The sequence below is a fragment of the Mobula hypostoma genome, chromosome 1, assembly GCF_963921235.1.
Source record: "Mobula hypostoma chromosome 1, sMobHyp1.1, whole genome shotgun sequence".
NCBI lineage: Eukaryota > Metazoa > Chordata > Chondrichthyes > Myliobatiformes > Myliobatidae > Mobula > Mobula hypostoma.
The window spans coordinates 214187451-214210197 of record NC_086097.1 but is presented as its reverse complement, the minus strand read 5'-3'; the positions used below and the strand labels follow the sequence as shown (position 1 = coordinate 214210197).

General features: G+C 38.5%; 1 protein-coding gene across 8 annotated transcripts in view; it reads left to right on the top strand.

The window, feature by feature from the left end:
- The window catches only part of unm_hu7910 (un-named hu7910), a 214777-nt gene that overhangs the window by 49510 nt on the left and 142520 nt on the right, over positions 1 to 22747 (top strand). For all 8 annotated transcript variants that reach the window (XM_063064199.1, XM_063064182.1, XM_063064141.1 and 5 more), the window contains one exon: positions 5112 to 5180. In XM_063064199.1, coding sequence (XP_062920269.1) covers positions 5112 to 5180 — 69 coding nt within the window. The remainder of the gene's footprint in view (positions 1 to 5111; positions 5181 to 22747) is intronic.

Here is a 22747-nt window from a genome sequence, read left to right as displayed (position 1 = left end):
GTGCTTCAATTTTGTGTGTGGGGGGGTAAAAAAAAATTGCCACTGCTTTTCAAAATTCTCCTTTCCTCAGCATGGTTGTATCTTGAAATGCGCTTATTCTGTGAACTCTGCAAAGAGTCAACCCCCACAAGGCAACATCCCAGGCCAAGTACTCCAGCTCACTGACATCTTCAACACATCACTCATCCAGCCTGCTGTCCCTGTATGCTTCAAATCAGCCACCAGCAACTCTACATCTTCAGCACTAAATGACTACCACCCAGTGGCACTGGTGCTCACACAAACTCTCATGGTCTCGGATCACAAAAGCAATCAGGAGAGCTCATCTCTGCTTTTTGAGGAGCCTGAAGAGAGCATCCTAACAAGCAGCGCCACTCAATGTAAGGAAACTGCATTGCAGCAGACGGGAAGATTCTTCAATGGGTAGTCAGAATTAACCAGTGCATCACTGGCACCAGCCCTATCGCCATTAAGGACATGTAGACAAAGGGTCAGTAACATCATGAAGGATCCCACCCATCCTGTTCATGGACTATTTGTTCCACTCCCATCAGAGAGGAGGCTACCTGCACACCAGAACCACCACACTCAAAAACAGTTACTTTTCCCAAGCAGTAAGACTGATTAACACCTCCACTCACTGTTTTATCATTTCTTATCAGGGCCACATTATGTACAGATAACCCTGTGCCTAGTGTTATTGACATGCATATAGGCTATCTTACATATTTTACTGCTTTTATTGTTATGCTGTACTTTATTTTATTGTTTTATTTTGTGCTCCATCGGATCTGGAATAACAATGATTTCATTCTTTATTTTACATTTGTGTACTAGAAATGACATTAGACAATCTTGAATCTTGACAATAAGCTGCAAAATGTAGAGGTTAAAAACAAAACTGCTAGAGGAACTCGAGTCAAACAGCATCTGTGGAGGCAAAAGCATGGTCGATGTTTTGGTTTGAGACTGAATATAATAGAGTGCAGGGGTTCCCAACCTTTTATTAATGCCGCAGAGACTTATCATTAACCGAGGGGTCCACGGACCCCAGGTTGGGACCCTTCTTTTAGTGGGTTGATCGTCAGCACTTCATGATAAGCTGCCTGAACATCATATTATTATAATACTTATTAATATATTATTATGTAGAACATTAGCTTGTACTTCTCCAAGGCTGAATATTGATAATGTAAGAAGTCTATTTCATCATCCCACTTCTTAGAATAAGTATTGTAAATTATAGTGGATAAAGGCACAATTCTGATTACTCCCCTGAGGAAGTAGGTGTCCTCATTTCCTGCAGAACACTTTGAGCTTTGGCTCCTCGAATTGTATTTGGGTTATTATCGTGGTGGTTTTGCCTGTTTTAATCATTTTTGAGTGAATCTAATGAAACTTTGTATGTATCAGACTAGCTTCATAAATACATTCACAGAAAAGAATGTGCATGAAGTGCCAGCTGTTCCAATAACCTTGTCCCACATTGTGACTTCTAGAACACCATGGTTAAACACTGCTTTTCTGAGGGACACACTTTATAAGCTTGAATTTTGTATATGCTATATAAGGAAAAATACTACTTGAAACAGGGAGGGGGAAAAAAGATTCTGTTGTGACCCATTCAGGAGATTAGAACTTGTTCAGGAAATTGCATGAAATAGTATTTCAGCTTGAATCATGCCTTCCTCACAATGCAAACGCTTCCCAGTGAGAAACATGCTCAACTTCCTGAAGCAATGCAGGGAGGTACCACAAGCAACAGCAGTTGGTAATGAGCTCCAGAGGTCCTCAGTTCCCTGTAGCAGGTATTGCCTGTTTTAAGCTTGTATCTTCTGGCCCTTTCTAATATCTTACAACTGGAATGATCTATTAGAAGCGACAACCTAGTCTGTTGACCTTTATCTATCTGGTGATCTCCAGATAATATTGTTTAATATTGTGCACACTGAGGCATTTCAGGCTTTCTGAGCAGTTGAGATTTTCAAAGCTAGGAATCACTTGTGTATGTAATCCAACAGTGCACCTTCATTCTTGTAAGAGGTCTGTTGGAGGTTGAGCTAATCTTTAGGTCAAATTCATCCTATATCTTCTATGCTCCAGAGCAGGGTTTATCCAATCCTGATAGTAAAGTTACAGTATACAAAAGGATGAGCTATAAAACCCTTTATAACTCTTTCACTGAAGCGTGTGAGAAAATAGATCTTGTAACCCAACATGCATTAGAGAATGAGCCTCTATTATTCTGACTTCATTGTACTCTACTGCCCTCTTGACAGTAACAGTTTATGATAAAATCCTAAACAGATTGTTCATCAAGGGACATTTGAAGTTCAGCCTTTAACGTGCCCTTGTAGCCTTTGCTAAGTTGAAGAAAAAGATGCTTGATAAATAGTGCCTTGAACCTGACACAAGTCTAAGGGTCTGTAAGGCAACACTGATCCTTGCCTTCCTGTATGCTTTTGAGATCTAGATTACCTACCTATCACAGCCACTAAATGGCTTGGAAAGATGCCACCTATTGTATCTCTGCAAACCCTCCCATTTCACCTGAAGTATAGACTAACCCGTATCCCTGGAAGAGATTACTGAGATGGTCAGCAGAAATATACAAGGATGTGCTCAAAGTTTCAATAAAAACATGCAGTGTACCCATAGACCTAGAGAATGCTTAGCCCATATCTGGTCAAAATGAAGAAAGAACATTTGAGAACCTTGAGTCTGTGTGTCAGGAGTACATGGAGTCCTCTGTAAAATGGTGGCACAAGTGGATTAAAGGCATCTGTGGAAGAAAGCATGGTTCCCATATTGACTTCACCAATTGCTGTAGAATCCACTGAACCTGACTGGGAGCAAGTTGCCCTCAATCCAGCACCACATTAATGTTAAATATTGCACAAAACTACACTGGGCCTGACCCCGCGAGGCACCATTAGAAACACTCATTGAAATGGAGCCAGTTTCAAATACAGTGTTTCATATTTTAAAACTGTGAGGTACAACCTTGTAAAATAATATAGTGCAAAATACCTCCAAGGTTATCTGAAAGTCCAGGTGTACTGTACTTTATTTGTCCTCCACCTAGTGGCCCTTTTGAACTATTGAAGTTAAATATTAGATAGGTGCTCTTCAAACCCAAAACCTTGTTAATCTTTATCTTAACTTATCCACATAATCAATTATTATAATAAACACGAGATCTTTCAGATGCTGGAAACCCAGAGCAACACAATAAAATGCTGGAGGAACTCAGGAGATCAAGCAGCATCTGTGGAGAGGAATAAACAGTGGACATTTCGGGCTGAGACCCTTCGTCAGGACTGGAAAGGAAGGGGGAGGATGCCAGAATAAAATGGAGGGAGGGGATAGAATATAAGGTAGAAGGTGATAAGTGACTGGGGGGGGGCGGGTAGGAAATAAGTTGGGAATGAAAGACGGAAAAGGCAAAGGGCTGGAAAAGAAGGAATCTGATGGGAGAGAAGAGTGGATCATGGAAGAAAGGGATGGAGAGGGGCACCAGGGGGAGGTGATAGGCAGATAAGAGACTACAATGGGGAATAGAAGAAGAGGGAATTGAGAGGGCAAAAAATGACTGGAAGGAGAAATCGATGTTCATTCTATTAATTTAGAGGCTACCTAGATGGGATGTGATGTGTTGTTCCTCCACCCTGGGACTAGCCTCATCATGGCAGAAGAGAAGGCCATGGACCAACGTGTTGGAACGGTAATGGGGATAGGTATTAAAATGGTTGGCCACCGGGAAATTCTGCTTTTTGCGTAATTATAATGATATTCCTGGATTAGTTGTTATTGGGCGCCATAGGAGCCTCAACTATTTACAATCTGTTTATTAATGACTGAAGTCAAATTTACTGATGGTGCAGTTCAGATTGTTAATTGCAAAATGTTATGTTACAAAGGTTCTGCTGCAAAGAATTGACATGCATGTACATCAAGTAGTTAGGAAAGCTAATGAATTGTTGGACTTTATTACAAGGGGTGCTGATGAAACTGGCCTCATGTACTGCATTCAATTTTGGCCTTTGTATTTTGGAGAGATGTATGGGATGCACTGCAGAAAAGGGCAGTTTATTCCTTGGGTTTAAGGGTTGACAGATGAGGAAACATTGGACATTTGGACAATTAGAAATAGAATTTAAAAGAGTGAAGGGAAATTTTGTTGAAATATACAAGTTTCTGAGGGAGATTAGCAAAATGAATGTTGAAAGGCTGTTTCTTATGGAGTAGATGTTCAGACTAAGGGGCAAAGCTTCAGAATAAAAATGTCTGTTCATGTTGAGGTGAGGAATTTTTTTTTCCATTGACCAGTTTGTAACTATTCGGAATTCTTTATCTCGAAAGCTACAAAGGCAGAGTGATTGGTTTATGATGAATATTGCCAGAGATCTGAGCTACAAGTAGTTCATGGAGTATGGTGAGAGAGGAAGAAAGTGCTGTTGAGGCCAAAGTTGGATAAGGTGTGATCTGATTGAAGGGCAAGGCAAGCTTGAGGGATGATTAGTCTACTGCTGGTTATATTTATTATTATGTTGACTGGAACATAAACTTCATCTACAGCTGTATTTTCTACCGCAACAAAGTCCTTCAGTAGCTCTGACATCCCATGTCTAAGTTGGTATTATTTTTGGATATGAAAAAGACTAAGATATTTTGGTCATTTTTTAAAATCTGTGACACTAACTTAAACATGTTTTTACTATTTTTGCTACAATTATGTATCATTATCTTAGCAAATTATGTCTTGTGTAACTCTTGGTATTTCTGCCTTGTATAAATTCTTTCAAGTGACCTTAAGATCTGCATATTACAAAGTTTGTCATTTTGACACTGGAAGGATTAAGTTAGTTATCTAGCTCTGGTGGAATGTCATGTAGTATATGTGTGGTTAGAAAGAGCCTTGTTCCTAGTAGCTATTCCTGCAATACTGCTTCTTGTACCAAGTATAGTGTAATGTATATATTGTAATTTTTTTTTTGCAACTTGGGCACATCTGAAACTTTTGTATTTTTTTTATTGTTTTTGTATGCTGTGAACTTGTTCATTGAAATGTAATTCAAAAGGTAATTGTTTTCCTTTTTTATTCTGAATAGGGAAACTTGGAATCTATGATGCCGATGGAGATGGTGATTTTGATGTGGAAGATGCCAAAATTTTGCTAGGCAAGCATATTTTTGTTTTTATCTTGCATGGAATTCCAAAACGGCACCCTTGTTTGGCAGTTGCATGAATGAATTTGGTTGTTCTGAAAGCTTAATTTTAAATGCAGCTGTTGACTGAACTTACATGATCGATGTTAAAAGTTTGTAACCTTATTCTCCGTTTATGAACACCACAACTTGTGAGTTTGGAGATGAGAGCGAGAGCATTCACAATTATTCTGGATGCAGGAGCTAATAAATGTACAGAAGTTTCGTGTAACAGATAGAGGAACCTTTTCATGAAATTGGAAAGAAAAATCTTCAAATATCATTTCAAAACATACATTTGTGTTTTCTCAATAAATAAGTATGCATTTATGTATTATTGTGGGTCATACATTGAATTTATTGTTTTTAATTTGAATGTCAGGGTGGCTTGTTAATATGTAGGAGTTCTTGAACATCATTTGGTGATGGGCTTTGTCAGATTTAGGCAATTAAATTGGGTTGCTCTCAGTCAAAAATGGATACTCCCCCCTCACAAAAGATCATAGGACTATAACTTGAATGTAGATAAGTTAATCTGCCATTAAACTAATTGTTCACTATAGTTTAAATGATTTCCAATTAATGCAAACCAGGTGAATGGTTAGAAAGAAAATTCAGTCTGTTTTCAGCTGAATTAATAACATTGCACCAAATTGCCACTCGAGTACACTAATGAAGATATTTTAATGCCAAGTGAAAGAAGGAAATATATTATTCTTCATTGTTTGTGATCGGATGAACTTGAATTATAACTTAAGTGGTGGAATTTTTACCTAATTTCCTGATGCTTTTAAAACTGAACTTTTCTTTTGTGCAGCAGTGGCAAAAGTGGAGATTCTGATTCTCTGTTGTCAGTATCGGCTGTTTGAGCTAGAGCCTGCCTGTCTGACCCATGAACCCTCCGAACATTGAGCTTGGTTTTGGTGTATGCGCTCTTAAAGTATTTAGGGTTGGGTTAGGCTCAGTAAATTTAATAGATTGGAAGTATTGGCATATGTCTTCATCTCTTGGTCAAGAGCAGTGTATGTGCAGCATAGCCTGTCTTTTTTCTGTATTTTTTCCTCCTAGTTTAGTTGACTATGGGGGAGAGGCAGAATAATAAAACCAGATAGAACCTTGGCTAGTGAGGTCCATGTCATATTTTCATTTTGTAGCAAAGTAGCTTTCTAGTCTAAGGTACAGGTATTTGGAATTTGCTTGGGGAATGTGAGCTTCTATAATAGTGATGATATTTCTGCTGAACAGTATTTTGAGCAGAGTAATTATTTATATTCTCTTATCACTTTCTCGCATCCATTGTACAAGTACAATGCAGCAGACAGCTTGCCTTTAATTTCAGTTGTAATTTTTTTGATAACTGGGTTGATGTAGAGTGATAATGCTATAAAATGTGTATGTGATGATAACACTTTAAATCTGGTGGAGACTATAAATGTTGCTAAAACTTTCTATTTTTAATATTTGAAGACATTGTGAGCAAAAATGAAAGTATATGTTGTATCTTATACCCAACAGGCTCCAACTACTTTTAGCAAAACTTAGGGGTATTAAATCCCAGTGAGTATACCTCCTGACATAATTCAAGCAGTTGTCATTTCAGAATTAGAACTTTGGTCTTCCAGTTGACTAATTTCAAGCTTTCCTGTTTCCTCAAAGGACACCTAGTTGGGAATGCAGAAGGTAGAGGTTGTTCTTGTTCAGATGGCAGGGTGAATGGGGTGGGATGGTATTGAATAAACAGAAGGAAGAAGAATTAATTTTCTTTATAACACAAGCAATGATGTGATTTTTAAGAGCTGATTGATCCCAACTAGGACACTTAAAGTAGCACTCCGCTGTTCTATATTCTTCCACTTCTGTCTGACCACTTCTTCTTTCTTTTCTCTCCTTTTTCCCTTCTCATTCTTATTTAGGCCTCACTAAAGGTGATGGTAGTAATGAACAAATTGGTACACTCGAGGAGGTCCTAGATATTATAACAGAGGAATCCTCAGATTGGGTTTATGGTTTCCTCTCATTTCTATATGATGTAATGACGCCTTTTGAAATACTAGAAGAAGAAAATGAAGCATCAGAGGATGTTCCTGGTACGTCAGAGAATGAAGGGATTAAGGGGAAAGAAAATTGTGTCATACTGGATTTACAGAACCAATAGCAGTCATTCTAAGTACCTAGATGAAGTTGGGCAAAAAATCCAAAATAAATCCACAAAGAGGAGCAAAATAAAATTTGTGGGGGGGGCAATTGGAAGTTGATTTGAGGTTGAGATGTTATGTGATTTCATTATTGATGTCTAAGATGCATGATTAAAATGCCTATGAATGCTTTGTTGCATTGCAGGTGACAATAATGGACAGATATAAATTATGTGAAATACCTTTTATTCTATGAACCCATAGGAATGTTCATTATGTAATTGAATCCTTCATGTGTGTATATATGAAACCTTGTTATAAATTGTCTAGTTGTAACAATTCATGGAAGTCTTTTATTGGCAGCTTTTCATAGGGAGAAGATATACTTGTCTATGCATTTAACTTCATTCTTGTGTGTTTATCTTTATCCAGCTATTTATTTATTTACTTTCTCTATTTGCATTAAACAATAGAGAAGTGTCATTGGATTGAGACATTAAAGTACTAAGAAATCTGACTAATGCTTGGAATGATTCTTTGTGCCTGATTGTATAATATAAATATGTTTGCATCTTGTAAATAACATTTTTATAATCTCGCTATTTGAATATATGAATTTATATGCACTTTTGTATACTAATATATGAAGGATCCTTGTGTCAAAATTGATGTCAGCATGAGAAATTTGCATGTTGGTATTCTGATGTAAATTAAACTAAATGAGCATGTCTAATGTAGTTTCTCCTGATTATATGGTTTTACGAAAAGATAAATAAATGAAATGTGAAGATACGGTTTTTTGCTTGCCATTATTTAGTAATCTGTATAAAATGCATTCAACTGCACAATACTCTCATATGCATTCTTGAGGAATATTTGAATTGCTAAGGCAATAAAAGCTATCATCCAAATGCTGGTAGATGGGTACTTGATGGTCAGCATGAATATTTTGGGCTTTTTCTGTGGTGTGTGACTCTATGAAACTGTGCTCTTGATGGACTTAATGGCAAAGATATTTCAATTCTTTTAATGAACAAACATAGTAAACTTTAAAACAAAAGACTCTGTACTCAGTCATTAAACTTTAATATTTGATGCATAACTGCTCATCATAAGGCCTAATGGAGTTTCATAAGATAACATGAGGGTAATAGAAGTAAAATTGCTTGCAATTCATACTCGATAGTCAAATAAAATCAGAACCCTAAATTTTGACAAGAAAAGCATTCTTGTCAAAAGGTGTACCTCTCAAAAGTATTGAAATGTTCTATGAAATTGCTGTAGTAGAGGATTCTAAAAAAAAATTGGAAAAATCTTGACTTAAATTTTTCATTTTCTATTTTTGCCATATTCTAGTAGTGATGGAATTAGTGGTGTAACTGGCAGTACATTCCTCCCAGATTGCATCCAGCACTATACTTGCCTCTGCCAAAGTAGTGCTAGTATCAGGATTGTTTGCTTCTACCCACACAAGTTACGCAACAAGCCCTGATACTGGCACTGCTTTGGCATGTGTAAAGTTTGCAGTTTTTAAAATTTAAATACCATCTTTGCCATGCTGTACAAAATGAAACATGCACAGAGGATTGTAATTCGAACAGTGGCACACTGCAACATCAACTGCTTTGGGGTATGCTTCAGCGGATATCTTATCAATGCTTTCAAGAATTCTTTTTGAGTTGATGCCTGACAGCAACAACGTTTTGGAGGTGAGCAAATTATTGCCACCAGAGTTTGCTGGATCTTGATGGGGAGCGCTCTTCAAGATCAGAAGTGACAGTGTTTTCACTGTAATGCAAACTCTGAACCAATAATGCTCTAGTTTTGTAGGTCACTTGATTTTGTATCTGGAAAAAGAAGTTATTTTCTTTTAAAAATGAATAATAGCTTTATAGCTGTACATTTTTTTTGCTACAAGGCAGGGAACTTGTGCCCCATGTGTACCTCCTCGTTGACATTACCACCTACTGATAGTTGTGTAAAATTAGGTTGATTATCCAGTCTTATACTGGTGAGCAATTTGGATTGTTAGAGTACAGTGAATGAACTTTACAGTTTACCATGTTCCTATTTCTTTATAGATAAATATGTTTTTCCGTTTTCTAACTGAGTTGTGTGTCATCAAGCTTCAAATGTATACCTCTGTATTTAGAATTCTATTTTTGAAGGTTGGGATGGCAGGTGGGTTTTGGTGACAAAAATGATGAAGATTTTGATTAAGTTTGTTAGTTCAGTTTGACAAAATTATTATCATTGTTTGTAAACCATGGTAAGGGTTTTTGAAGTAGTGCAGAATTATTTCTTGCATGAATTTGGTATCGTGAACAAAATATGTTGGCTTTGAAGCTATAGTTTTAGACTGGGGTACAAAGAGAGAGGGTATACTGACTAGGTAGTGATATTGTGGCCCTGATTTAGTGTTTTTGTATAACTACTTATAGTGTGGGTCTTAAAGCTTTACTGGGTGGCTTACTTTTTGAAATTTAACTTCATCTCAATGGAGGTCAGCCCCCACTTCGCCCACCCCAATCCCAAGTTCTTTTGGTGCATATCGGCTGATACAGAACCATCCTGCAATTATTCAGAAAACTGTTTGTTGCCGCAAGCAACCAGCTAGCATACATTTGTGCATTTGTTCTGTATCATAATGATTTGTAAATATCTTGAATGGTTTAGCACAGTTTGATTTTATTTTAAGTAGATGAAAGGTTAGAGGTTTGTAGTTTTTCCTTATATCATGCTCTAACTATTCTGCCATAGCCAGAGGTTGAGTTTTCATCTCATTGGTAAAGCTTTATGTATTCAGTATTTGATTTGCTGTCAAGTTAGCTGGAATTTAGGTTCTGTTTTTCACCTGTTCTTGCATTTAATCATTTCATTTAATTTTTTTACTTCAGTATTTTGGTTGGCTTTGAAATACATCGCTCAAAACTCAGAACAATTGTTTACAGCTTTTTGTCTGCATTGGAATTGTTATTTCATGATGTTTATCTGCATTACTGTCTCTTAATTTGCTATCGTATTCTAATTTCAATGTGCTTAATAATAAGAACAGCAAACGAGTGTCAAGATCTGGTAAGGCTAGTTACAGAAGTTTGCTTAGCAGCGTGGATAATGTCAAACTTTTGAAAGAAACAATTGCTTTCTACTTATCTCTTCCATTATGTCTGTAAAGTACCAACCAGCTCATTTGATTTGTCATGGTATTGACGGCTAAGATGGCCAAAAGCATGACAAACCTGATTCTGTGTGGTATTGATCAGAAGTTGCCTTAACAGTGCCTTCTTTAAAGCCTTCTTTACATAACATAGTTATGTAAAATGTAGCGATCTAGACTGGGCTTTGTTTTCTCAGCATATAGATATATTCAAGTTGTATTTATCAGCACAATATGTTGCAAGTATTGTGAAGTATGTGGTATCACATATAGACAGTCCTTTGAAATGAAGGGTTGAAATAGAAGAGGTCTTTTGGAGCATGATTATTATCATTTGATTGTCTTTGTTTTTCCAAGAGAATAGGCATGAAGATGGCTATTAGGGTAAAGCTGTTTTGTGAAAATATTTTGATTGTTGGATGTTGTATATGTGCAGTGTACTACTGGCTTATAGAGTTCGGCCTCAAAAGCTGGTTTGTCCAATAGATGATGTAGGAAACTGAGGGAGTAATGATTCATTGTATTGATTTGCCTGTGGACCAATAAAGTCAAAAAAATTTACCTGCATCTACAGATGCTGTGCAAAATAATTTGAGCTGTCTTAATGTTTTTCTTGATAGACATTAATAATCAATATGTTCTATTTTTGAAAGACTATTGAACTTTGCAGAACTGATTTAAAAATTTCTAACACATGGAGCAATGTCCTTGAAGATTGATACTGTGTGGTGACTATAGTTTTCACTTCTCAGGTGACCTTTGGGTGATGGAAGTTTGCCCTTGCAGAATTCATAAATTACTGTCCAAAAATTTGGAATATAAAATAAAAATTACAAAAATTAAGAAACAATAAATTTTGCTTCATTTTTATGTTTTCAACTGTCATTTCTTGGTTCACACACAGATAGTGGTATACTTTTAGTGTGGCATGGTCATTTATGTATTTCCCCTGAGCTTTCCATTCTTCTGAGTTTCAAGATGCCTAGAACAGGGCTGCAAGTTTTAAGTGCAAGTTATAAACTTGCGTCATGATAATTCACAGTGGTCATTTGTGTCACTGAGAATTAGATATATATTGAATCTGTCTCCATTCAGTCTGAAGACTTGAAGGTGATAACAATCTGTAGTCGCTTGCATCTCCAAGTGCAGCTGCCAGTCACTTAAAGCAGTTTACTTAGGAAATTAAAAAGGCAATCTTTTATGCCCCCCCTCCCACCTTGAACCAGGAGCCTCACTGCTGCAGCAACATTATTTGTGAGAGAGTAGTGTCCTGTAGGATGCACCCCCACTAACAGCATGGGATTCATTTGGAACTAAGGCCTTGAGTTATGGAAAATCGCAATATGGATGGTTTTCTGGGAACGTAACCCTTCTGAAATGTGGGGTTCATCTGTATTTGGAGGCAGCTTCATCACCAGCTTTACGTGTCTCATTTGAGGTTTTAATTGCTGCCATCATCCTGTTTGTTCATGCTGCTTTCCTTGCTACACTGCGGAGTAAGTTTGAATTTTTTTTCTGAATTTATTTCTATTCAATGTTATCATGCATCGTGCATATTTCATTGACGAAAGCCAAGTGCGGTGTCCCATTTTGACCTCAGTAAGGGAATCTGAGCATGTGTGGTTTCAGTTTGGGAACTTCTTTCCAATGATCTTTACATTAATTCTGTTAATCAGATGTGTAATTACTGAACCTGAATGTCTGAACTCGCTGCAGATTTTAGTCTAATTTTCCTTCTTGTGACTGACAGAGCCAGGAGGGAAAGTGAAAGCAAAGGAAAAGGCTAAGGAAAAAGGTATTTTGCTAAAATGCTGGTAACGAGAGTGGTTAGCTGAACCAGATTTGTGAAGGCATGCATTGCATGAATATTTTAATGATGAAATGCATTTTCCACATGTTGCACATGCTTTCAATTTTTGCAGCACTTTAGTGTGCCTTGTTACACAGAACATTTTTAACTTGGGTCTATTCAGAATAGTTGACAGATTTGTAAGTCCTAGGGCAGATTTAAGTGTTGTGAAAATGCTTAACCAAATTGTATTTAACGGATTATTCTGCACAGAATGCAGTCAAGTAGAACATTTTTAAATGTGTAATGTGATAGATAAACATTTTGCAGACATCTGTGACCAATAAAATAAGATTAAGGAATATAACTATTAAATTAATAAGTATGTCAAAAATCAAAGGAATGCAGGAAGATTTTTTATAATGAGATAGAAGGGCAAGGTAGCCTAAAAGTACTGTTGCAGGCACAAAATGTATTTAGAAAGTCCTTTTTAAACAGTGTGTGCTGCATTGCAAAAATTGAAATAAGTAGTCTATTGCAGGAAAAGGTGCATTTTTAAGGATACAAGATGTATTCAATGTGTGAATATCATATGTCAGAGAAATGGGCCTTTCAGCCCACTATATCTATGCCAGTCGTCGTACCTATTTGAACTAGTTCATTTATGAGCACATGATCTGTGGCTTCTTCAATGTGTTGTTGGTTAAGGTGTTTATTTAGTTACCTGCCTCCATTCAGGCAGAGTTTTCCAGATTACAAATACACTCTCTGGGTGGAAAAAGTTCTTCAACTGATCTTTCCTAATCGATTGCCCTCACACCTAAACCTAAACCCTTTGATTTTATATCTGCAATGAGGAAAGGTTTTCTACAGTGTACAATATATCTGCCCCTCATAATTTTGTCCACTCTGCAAGGTCTGCTCTCAGCCTGCTCTGCTCCAAGGAAAGTAAGTTTAGCCAGTCCAGTCTTTCCCTCACAACTGAAATGCTGTTCGAGGCAACAGTGTGGTGAATCTCCTTTGCACCCTTTCAAACGTAATCATGTCCTTATCTATAATATGCCAACCAGTATTTAGCTATCAAGCTGTGGCCTTAACACTGTTTTATATTATTTACCATGACATCCTTGTTCTTCTATTCTCAGACATCCCACCCTGCAAAAACTCATTTCAGGGAGGTAGCACCATCAATTTGCGAGAGACTTCCGGGAGAGGTGGGATGTCTGCAATAGAGTAGCTCCTTAGCAGCTGGCTAGCTAGTTTAAATAATGTTAACTATGCTAATGAACAAATGACACCTGTTAAACTCACCTCAACACATCTTTTACAGTCTTAACCCACCATGGGCAATAGAAAAGTCACTGTTGCAAACAGTGCAGCGAGCAACACTGTCATTATTTTGACCCCTATTAGGCAGGGGTACACTTTAGTGTAGTCTGGGGTGACGTACTGTATGTTTTATATTTTTTTGGAACACTCTGCCATGGTGCGCTCTCTCGTGGTCGCTTGCACGCTCTCGCTTTCTCGCTCGCTCTCTCTCGTTGCTCGCACGCTCTCTCGGTCTCTCGCTCGCGCGTTCTCGCTTGCCCTCGCTCTCTTGTGGTCGTTCTCGCGCTCTCTTACGCTTTCTCTCGCTATCAAAATTGATTTCCGTGATATCGTATATAATTTGCGGGCATCAGGGAGCCACTATTAATATGCGGGAGGCTCCCGGAACTTCCGGGAAAGGTGGGATGTCTGATTCTGTTGAGACTTGGGAAAAATTTGTGAACCATTGATTAAGCTATTTGATGCTGAAGGATAGTAATAGATTGCAAAAAATTTTTTTTTAGAAAGTTATTCCTTGTTAGGTCTACAATGTATTTTATGTAGATTTAAGGGCTTCATTGTAGCTGCTGCAAATCCAGAGCAACACACACAAAGCTGGTGGGCACCACAGTAGCATAGCGGTTAGTGTGACTCCATTACAGCTCAAGGCGTTCCGGAGTATGGAGTTGAATTCTGGCACCATTCTGTAAGGAGTTTGTCTGTTTTCCCCGTAGAATGCGTGAGTTTTCCCGGGTGCTCCGGTTTCCTCCCACAGGCCAAAGACATATTGGTTAGCAGTTTAATTGGTGATTGTAAATTGTCCCTTGATTAGGTTAGGGTTAATCGGGTTTGTTGAGGGGTTGCTGGGGCGGCATGACTTGTACGGCTGGAAGGGACTACTTTGCACTGAATCGCTAAATACATAAAATAAATCAGTGGGTGAAGCAACATGGAACTTTCACACTGTGTGACACTGTATTGGTCAAGTCATATCCTCAAAGGTTTTCTAGGTTGGTAGAGAGGTCAAATCCATGAAACGCTCTACCTTTATCTTAAATCAATCCAATTTTTAATTAAAATACTGAATGTGTTAGGTCATAGAATTTCCAGTGTTTGGATTTTAAGTTGAGCACCTGCTTTCTGAGAGATTTCAAAGTAGAACTTTGGCATGGAATTGTTTCTGATGGCTTGCAAAAATGTGATTGTATTTTGAGCATTATTGATCTACTTAGCAATATGGATTCTTCTTGAATCCACAGTGTATGTAGTGAAGAGTAATTTAATCTAGCATTTAAAAAATCAACTGTGCATAATGAATGAAATAATATGCAAACATTGAAGCCCAGGACCAAATAACGGCAGTACAAGGAGTTAAAAGTTAGTTACACAATGGATTTTTTTTTTACAAGTTTTTTGTTTTAAACTAATGGAGAAATTAAAGGTGTTCCCTCAGACACTGCGGGAGTCCAGTGCAGAAATTGCAGGGGACCAAATAGAGGTATTTAAATCATCCTTAGCAACAGGTGAGGTACCAGAAGATTGGAGGATGGTTAATGTTTTTCCACTCATTTTTAGAGCCTTTTTTAAAAAAAGCAAAAAGCCAGGGAGTTATAGGCTGGTGAGCCTGTCATCAGCAGTGGGATAGTTATTGGAAGGTATTCTAAGCGACTGATTAAGGATAGTCAGCAGAGCTTTGTGTGGTAGGTCGAGTCTAACAAATCTTAATTACTTTTTTGAGGAAGATTGACGAGGCAAGGTAGTGGATGCTGTCTACATGGACCTTAGCAAGGCATTTGACAAGGTCTGATATGGAGGCTGGTGGAGAAGAGTCAGTTGCTTGGCATTCAAGTTCATTGGATTAGACATTGGCTTTGTGGGAGAACCCAGAGAGTGGTATTGGATGGTTGTCTCTCTGTCAGGAGGCCTCAGACTAGTGTGGTGCTGCAGGGATCGGTGCTGGGTCCTTTGTTGTTTGTCATCTATTTCAACAATCTGGATGATAATGTGGTTAACTGGATCAGCAAATTTTTGGATAACACCAAGATTGGGGGTGTAGTGGACAGTGAAGAAGGCTATCAGAGCTTGCAGTAGGATCAGGCCGGCTGAAAAATGGCAGATGAAATTTAATGCAGACAAACGTGAGGTGTTGCACTTTGGTAGGACCAACCAGGATAGGTCTTATACAGTGAATGGTAGGGCAGTGAACAGTGTGATAGAACAAGGGGATCTGGAAATATAGGTCCATATTGAGAGTGGCATCACAGTTAGATAGGTTGTAAAGAAAACTTTTGTCACATTAGCCTTCATAAATCAAAGTATTGAGTACAGGAGATGGGATGTTATGTTGAAATTGTGTAAGGAGTTGGTATGGCCTAATTTGGAGTATTATGTGCAGTTTTAGTTACCTACCTACAACAAAGACGTAAATAAGATTGAAAGAGTATAAAGAACATTTATAAGGATGTTGCTATGTCTGGAGGACTTAAGTTAAAAGGAAAGTTTGAATAGGTTAGGGCTGTATTCTTTAAAACATAGAAGATTGGGAAGAGACTTGATGCAAGTACACAAAATTATGAGGAGTATAGATAAGGTAAATGCAAACAGGTTTTTTCCACTGAAATTGGGTGGGACTACAACCAGAGGACATGGGTTAAGGGTGAAAAGTTTAAGGGGAACGTGAGAGGAAACTTATCACTCAGAGGGCCGTGAAGAGTAGAATGAACTGCCAGCGCAAGAGGTGGATGTGAGCTTGATTTCAGCATTGAAGAGAAGTTTGGATAGATACATGGATGGCAGGGGTATGGAAGTTCTATGGTCCCAGTGCAGGTTGATGGGAGTGGGCAGTTTAAATGGTTCAGCACCTACTGGATGGACTAAAGGGCCTCTTTCTGTACCATACATTTCTATGACTAATAGTATGGTTGACAAGTCTTAGTACCAAATGCATTCAGATCTAGGATATTAAAGGAAATACAGTCGGCCCTCCTTATCCGCGAGTTCCGCATGCGCAAATTCAACCAACCGCAAATCGAGAAAACCGGGAAGTGCTCTTCCAGCAGTTGTTGTTCGAACATGTACAGACTTTTTTTTCTTGTCATTATTCCCTAAACAATGCAGTATTACTACTATTTTATGTAGTATTTACATTGTATTAGGTATTATAAGTAATCTGGAGGTGATTTAAAGTATACAGGAGGATGCACGTAGGTTATCGTGGATCGGGATCGGAAAAAAACCTAAGTTCTCTTACTAAGTAAGTCGGAACAGGTACATCCGGTATTATTTAACGTCAGTTAGTCAAACGTTTGTCTTAGTATATAGTCTATATTTTACCTTTCTATGCATATAAAATACTTAAGAAACATATGTTTCAGCGCCGGGCTCGGGAACGGAAGTTCCCAAGTTCAATCCAGTGACAGATCATTCCCGAGTTCGATCCAGTGACAGATCGCTCCCCAGCGCGCTGTCCATCCCTGCTGGATTGATGTGGAGGATCAAAAACACAAAACCCAGTAATTAAACCACTGCGTTGCTGCGTAATAATTGTTGCTTTAATCGGGCAGGGCCTTTCTCATTTTATCCTTTAAAATTGTTCCAGTAGGTGACGGACTGTAGCCTAACGCTTTTCCAGTGACCGATGGCGTTTCACCTCTTTCTGATTGCTTTATTATTTCCACTTTATTTTAAATCGCGATCGTGATTATTTTCGTAAACAGAAACACTGCAGATTCAGAGCTCTGCTGCCGGTTCCTAATGCCCACCACACTGAGACAGGTTAAATAAGGTCTGGGGTTCCGCTGGGTCCTAAGGTCCACCTCATTGAGATAGGTTGAATAAGGGACTTGAGCATCCGTGTTTTTTGGCATCCGCGAGGGATCCTAGAACCAATCCCTCGCGAATAAGGAGGGCCGACTATAGCTGAGAAATAATGTAGGGGTTTGTGATCTGGGGTTCAATCCAGTGTCCTCTGTATGGTGTTTGTATATCCTCCCCATGAACGTGTAGGTTTCCTCCAGGTTCTCTGGTTTCCTCCCATAGTCCAAAGATGTACTGGTGAGTAGATTATTTGCTGATTGTAAATTGTCCTGTGATTAGGCTAGTGTTAAATTGGTGGGGTGTTGGGTGGCACGGCTCCTTGGGCTGGAAAGGCCTATATGCTGAATCTCTAAATAAAATAAAATAAACATTAGAGATGCATGACAATATATTAATTAAGAAGAGTTGAGAAGAGAAATCAGATGTCAGTTTAACATTATATGAGGAAATTATTGAATTCTATGAGTTATAAAGTAATTGGGCACATAAAGTCTCAGAGATATGGATTTAAAGAGTATTTACTATGATGGTATCCCTCTGTTGGATGTATGTTACGGTCTGTTGAAGTCTTAACTGCATGGAAGAGCAGGCATTTGGATGATTGCCTTTAGGAGTTATTAACAGCAATTTTATGAATGGAGCATGTGGTACAAGTATCACAAGAAAATTGGCACATCTACAGCATGCCATGACTTCTGTATGTTCATGTTACTGATAGGGAAGAGAATGCTCGTCTGAAGGAATGGACATTGCCTGCTATAGAATTTTAAAGACTATGAAGAGTTTAGATTAAGAAATAAAAGCAAGATGAGGCTATTAGCCCTATTGTGATTTTCTTTTATGTCCATTGATACCTTAAGTGTAAAAAAAAATCTTGTCAGTCACCAGTTTCAAATGTTCTCGGCAACTGAACTATCTAGGTGAAAAATTGCTTCTTGCATGTGTTAGTCCCAAATAGCTGACCATTTTATTTTTAGGCTGATTCCTGATTTCAGATAATCCATCCAGAAAGAGGATTAACATTGTATTCACCCTGTGCATACAAAAGAAATTTGTATGTTTCAATGAGATTATAGAGTTTGTCAGAATGAGTGGCAGATTATAGGCCCAGTGTGGATAATCTCTCCTTTGTGGGGAAAATCCTTCCTCACTCCAGAAATCAATCTTATGTTTCTTTGCTGCACCCCTATCACAAGATTTTCTTTCCCTGGATTGAGAATCAAACCTGCACACAGTATCCCAAATGCGGTTTTATCAGAGCCTATATAATTTATACTCAAAGCTTGCAGTAGAGACTAATATACTGTTTGCCTTCCTAAATGATTGCTTTTCTTTCCTGTTAACTAAGGATGTGCTGGGGCAGCCTGCAAGTGTTGAAACACATTCCGCTGCCAACATAGCATGGCCACCATCTTTGCAGAACAATAGCAACAAACTAAGTCAAGTTCCTCTCTCTACCTATCCATCAACACACATACACACAGTCCTCCAACCCCAGGACATGCTGTCTTTGGGCCTACAGCTTCTAGTTGTGTGTGAAATGATAATCATGTTGCAACACTTTTTGCTGTATTGTCATTTAAAAAAATAGTCTGCTTCCCCGTCTCCTGCCCCCTCCCACCCCACCAAAGTGGATGTTTTATTGTATGCCGTTTTCTGTCCACCATGCCCATGCCTGTACACTTGAAAGTGCTTTCTCTGAAATGCCTCTCTTTTCTCCTTACAAATCTGACTACCATACAGCTTTGTATCGGCAGTAGGCCTAACATATAGTAATTGGTTCCTTGATAGATAGTAAGTGAGTGGGGGGGGGGGGGCTGCAGCTGCATTAATATGTGCGACAACCTGCAAATCAAAGCCTTCCAACACAGAAATTATTTATTTTGACTGGTCAACAAACAGAAGATAGACTGTCTTCAATCCACGTGCTCTAATTTTCTTTAATAGCCTATTGTGTGGCACCTTGCTGAAGGCCTTCTGAAAGTCCAAATGTACCACATACTCTTGCTTACCTTTGCCTTTTCTAAGACCATAGACCATAAGACATAGGAGATGAATTAGGCCACTTGGCCCATCGTGCCTACTGTGGCATTTGATCAGGGCTGATCATGTCCCTCTCAACCCCATTCTCCTGCCTTTTCTCTGTAATCTTTCATGCCAAAGGATTTATCAAGAATATGTCAACCTCTGCCTTAAATACACTCAATGGCCTAGCCTCCACAGCCAACTATGGCAATGAATTCCACAGATTCACCACCCTCTAGCTAAATAAATTTCCCCCAGTCTCCATTCTAAATGGATAATAACTTCTATAGTTGTACTGTGGAGAGCATTCTGACAGACTGCATCACTGTCTGGTATGGAGGGGCTACTGCACAGGACCGAAAGAAGCTGCAGAAGGTTGTAAATCTAGTCAGCTCCATCTTGGGTACTAGCCTACAAAGTACCCAGAACATCTTTAGGGAGCAGTATTTCAGAAATGCAGAGTCCATTATTAAGGGCCTCCAGCAATCAGGGCATGTCCTTTTCTCACTGTTACCATCAGGTAGGAGGTACAGAAGCCTGAAGGCACACACTCAGCAATTCAGGAACAGCTTCTTCCCCTCTGCCATCCGATTCCTAAATGGACATTGAATCCTTGGACACTACCTCAGTTTTTAATATACAGTATTTCTGTTTTTGCACATTTTAAAAAATCTATTGAATATATGTATACTGTAATAGTTGTTTACTTTTTCTCTTCTAGATTATTTATTACGTTGAACTGCTGCTGCTAAGTTAAATTTCATGTCACATGCCGGTGATAATAAACCTGATTCTGATGTCCTTCTATTCTGAGATTGTGACCTCCGGCCCTAGACTCCCCAACTGTAGAAAAGAAGCATCCTCTCCACATCCACTGAATCTACGGCTTTCAATGTTCAATAGGTTTCAGTGAGATCTCCCCCTTATTTTTTTCTAAATTCCAGCGAGTACAGGCCCAGAGCTATCAAATGTTCTTCATATGATAAGTGTTTCAATCCTGGAATCATTTTTGTGAACCTCCTTTGAACCCTCTCTAATCTAGCACATCCTTTTTTTAAGATAAGGACCCTAAAAGCTGCTCACAATACTTCAAGTGGTCTCACCAGGGTTTCAAAAAGCTGCTGCATTATATCCTTGTTTTACATTGTAGTCTTCTTGAAATGAATGCTCACATTACATTTGCCTTTCTCACCATTGACTCAACCTGCAAGTTAACCTTCAGAGAATCTTGCTCCCAAGTCCCTTTGCTCTTTGGATTTTTGAATTTTCTTCCCGTTACTCTTCCTGACACTGTATTCCATCTGCCACTTCTTTGCTCATTCTCCTAATCTGTCTAAGTCCTTCTGCAGCCTCAACACTTCCTGCCCCTCTACCTATCTTCGTAATCATCCACAAACTTGGCCACAAAGCCATCAATTCTGTTAGCCACATCACTGATAGCGTAAAAAGAAGCACAGTTCCATGTGGAACATCTGTCACTGGCAGCCAATCAGGAAAAGCTTCCTTTATTCCCATTCTTTGCCTCCTGTCAATCAACCAATGCTCTTAACCATGAGCAATCTTTCCTGTAATATGGGCTCCTATCTTGCAAAGTACCTTCATGTGTAGTACCTTGTCAAATACCGTTTGAAAATATAAGTATGAATTGAATGGACTTTATTTCTTATATCCTTCACAATAAGAAGGAGTAAAAATCTTTACATTGCGTCTCCATCTAAATGTGCAATGTGCAGTCATAGTAATTTATAATAAATGGAACAGTCAATGTAATATAGAGTACTCTCAAATCAGCATGAGTTCATCAGTCTGATAGCCGGTGGAAGAAGACATACACCAATTCTCCTTTCTCTATCCTGCTTACTATTACCTCAAAGAATTCCTACAGATTTTCAAGCAAGATTTTCCCTTCAGGAAACCATACTGTCTTTGGCCTATTTTATCATGTGCCTCCAAATATCCGGAAGCCTTATCCTTAACAATTGACTCCAATATTTTCCCAACCTCTGAGGTCAGGCTAACCAACTTAGATTTCCTTAAAGTGTAATTTGCAATTTTCCAGTCCTCCAGAACCATGCCAGAACTTAGTGATCCTTGAAAGATTATTACTAATGCCTCTACAAACTCTTCAGCTATGTCTTTCAGAACCCTGAGGTGTACTCCATCTGGTCCAGGTGACTTATTTAGCTTCAGACTTTTCTGCTTCCCAAGCACCTTCTCTCTAGTAATAGCAACTACACTGAGTTCTGCCCCAACGCTCTCAGACTTTCAGCATATTGCTTGTATCTTCCACAGTGAAGACTGATGCAAAATACTTATTCATTTTGCCCGCCATTTCCTTGTTCCCATTACTACATCTCCAGTGTCACTTTACGGCATTCCAAACCCTATTCTCTCCTTTCTTTTACTTTTTATATCTGGAAAAACTTCTGGTATTCTATTTGATATTATGCGTAGCTTACTTTCGTATCTCATTCTTTCACTCCTTATGGCTTTTTTTTTTGTTGGCTTTTGTTAGTTTCCCAATCCTTTAACTTCCTACTAATTATTGCTCTTTTATATGCCCTCTCTTTTGCTTTTCTGTTGACTTTGACTTCCTTTGTCAGCCATGGTTGTGTCATCCTGTCTTTAAAATACTTATTATTCTTTGGGATGTATCTATCCTGTGCCTTCCTGAAGGTCCAGCCGTTGCTGCTCTGCCATCATCCCTGCTAGTGCCCCCTCCAGTCAACATTTGTCAGCTCCTCTCTCTCATGCCTCTGCAATTCTTTTCACTCCAATGTAATACTGATACATTTGACTTTAGGTTCTCCCTCCTTTACCTTAAGTTCTCCAATCAAATCTGGCTCATTACACAACACCCAAGCCAGAATAGCTGATACCCTCATGGGCTCAGGCACAAGCTGCTCTAAAAAAAATCATCTCATATGCATTCTGCAAATTCTCTCTCTTGGGATCCTAAATCAGCATCAACCTGATTTGTCTAAATCTATATACATACTAAAATTCTCCATGACTATTGTAACATTGCCCTATTAACATGCGTTTTCTATCTCCCATTGTAATTTGTAGTCCACTTCCTGGCTACTGTTTAGAGGCCTGTATATAACTCTCATCGGTGTATTTTTACCCTTGCATTTCCTTAGCTCTATCCACAATAAATCTATATCTTCTGATCGTATGTCACCTTTTTCTAAGAATTTGATTTATTTTTTTTTACTAACAGAGCCATGCCACACTCTCTGCTTACCTGCGTGTCCTTTCGATACAATATGTATCCTTGGACGTTAAGTTCCCAACCATAATTTTATTT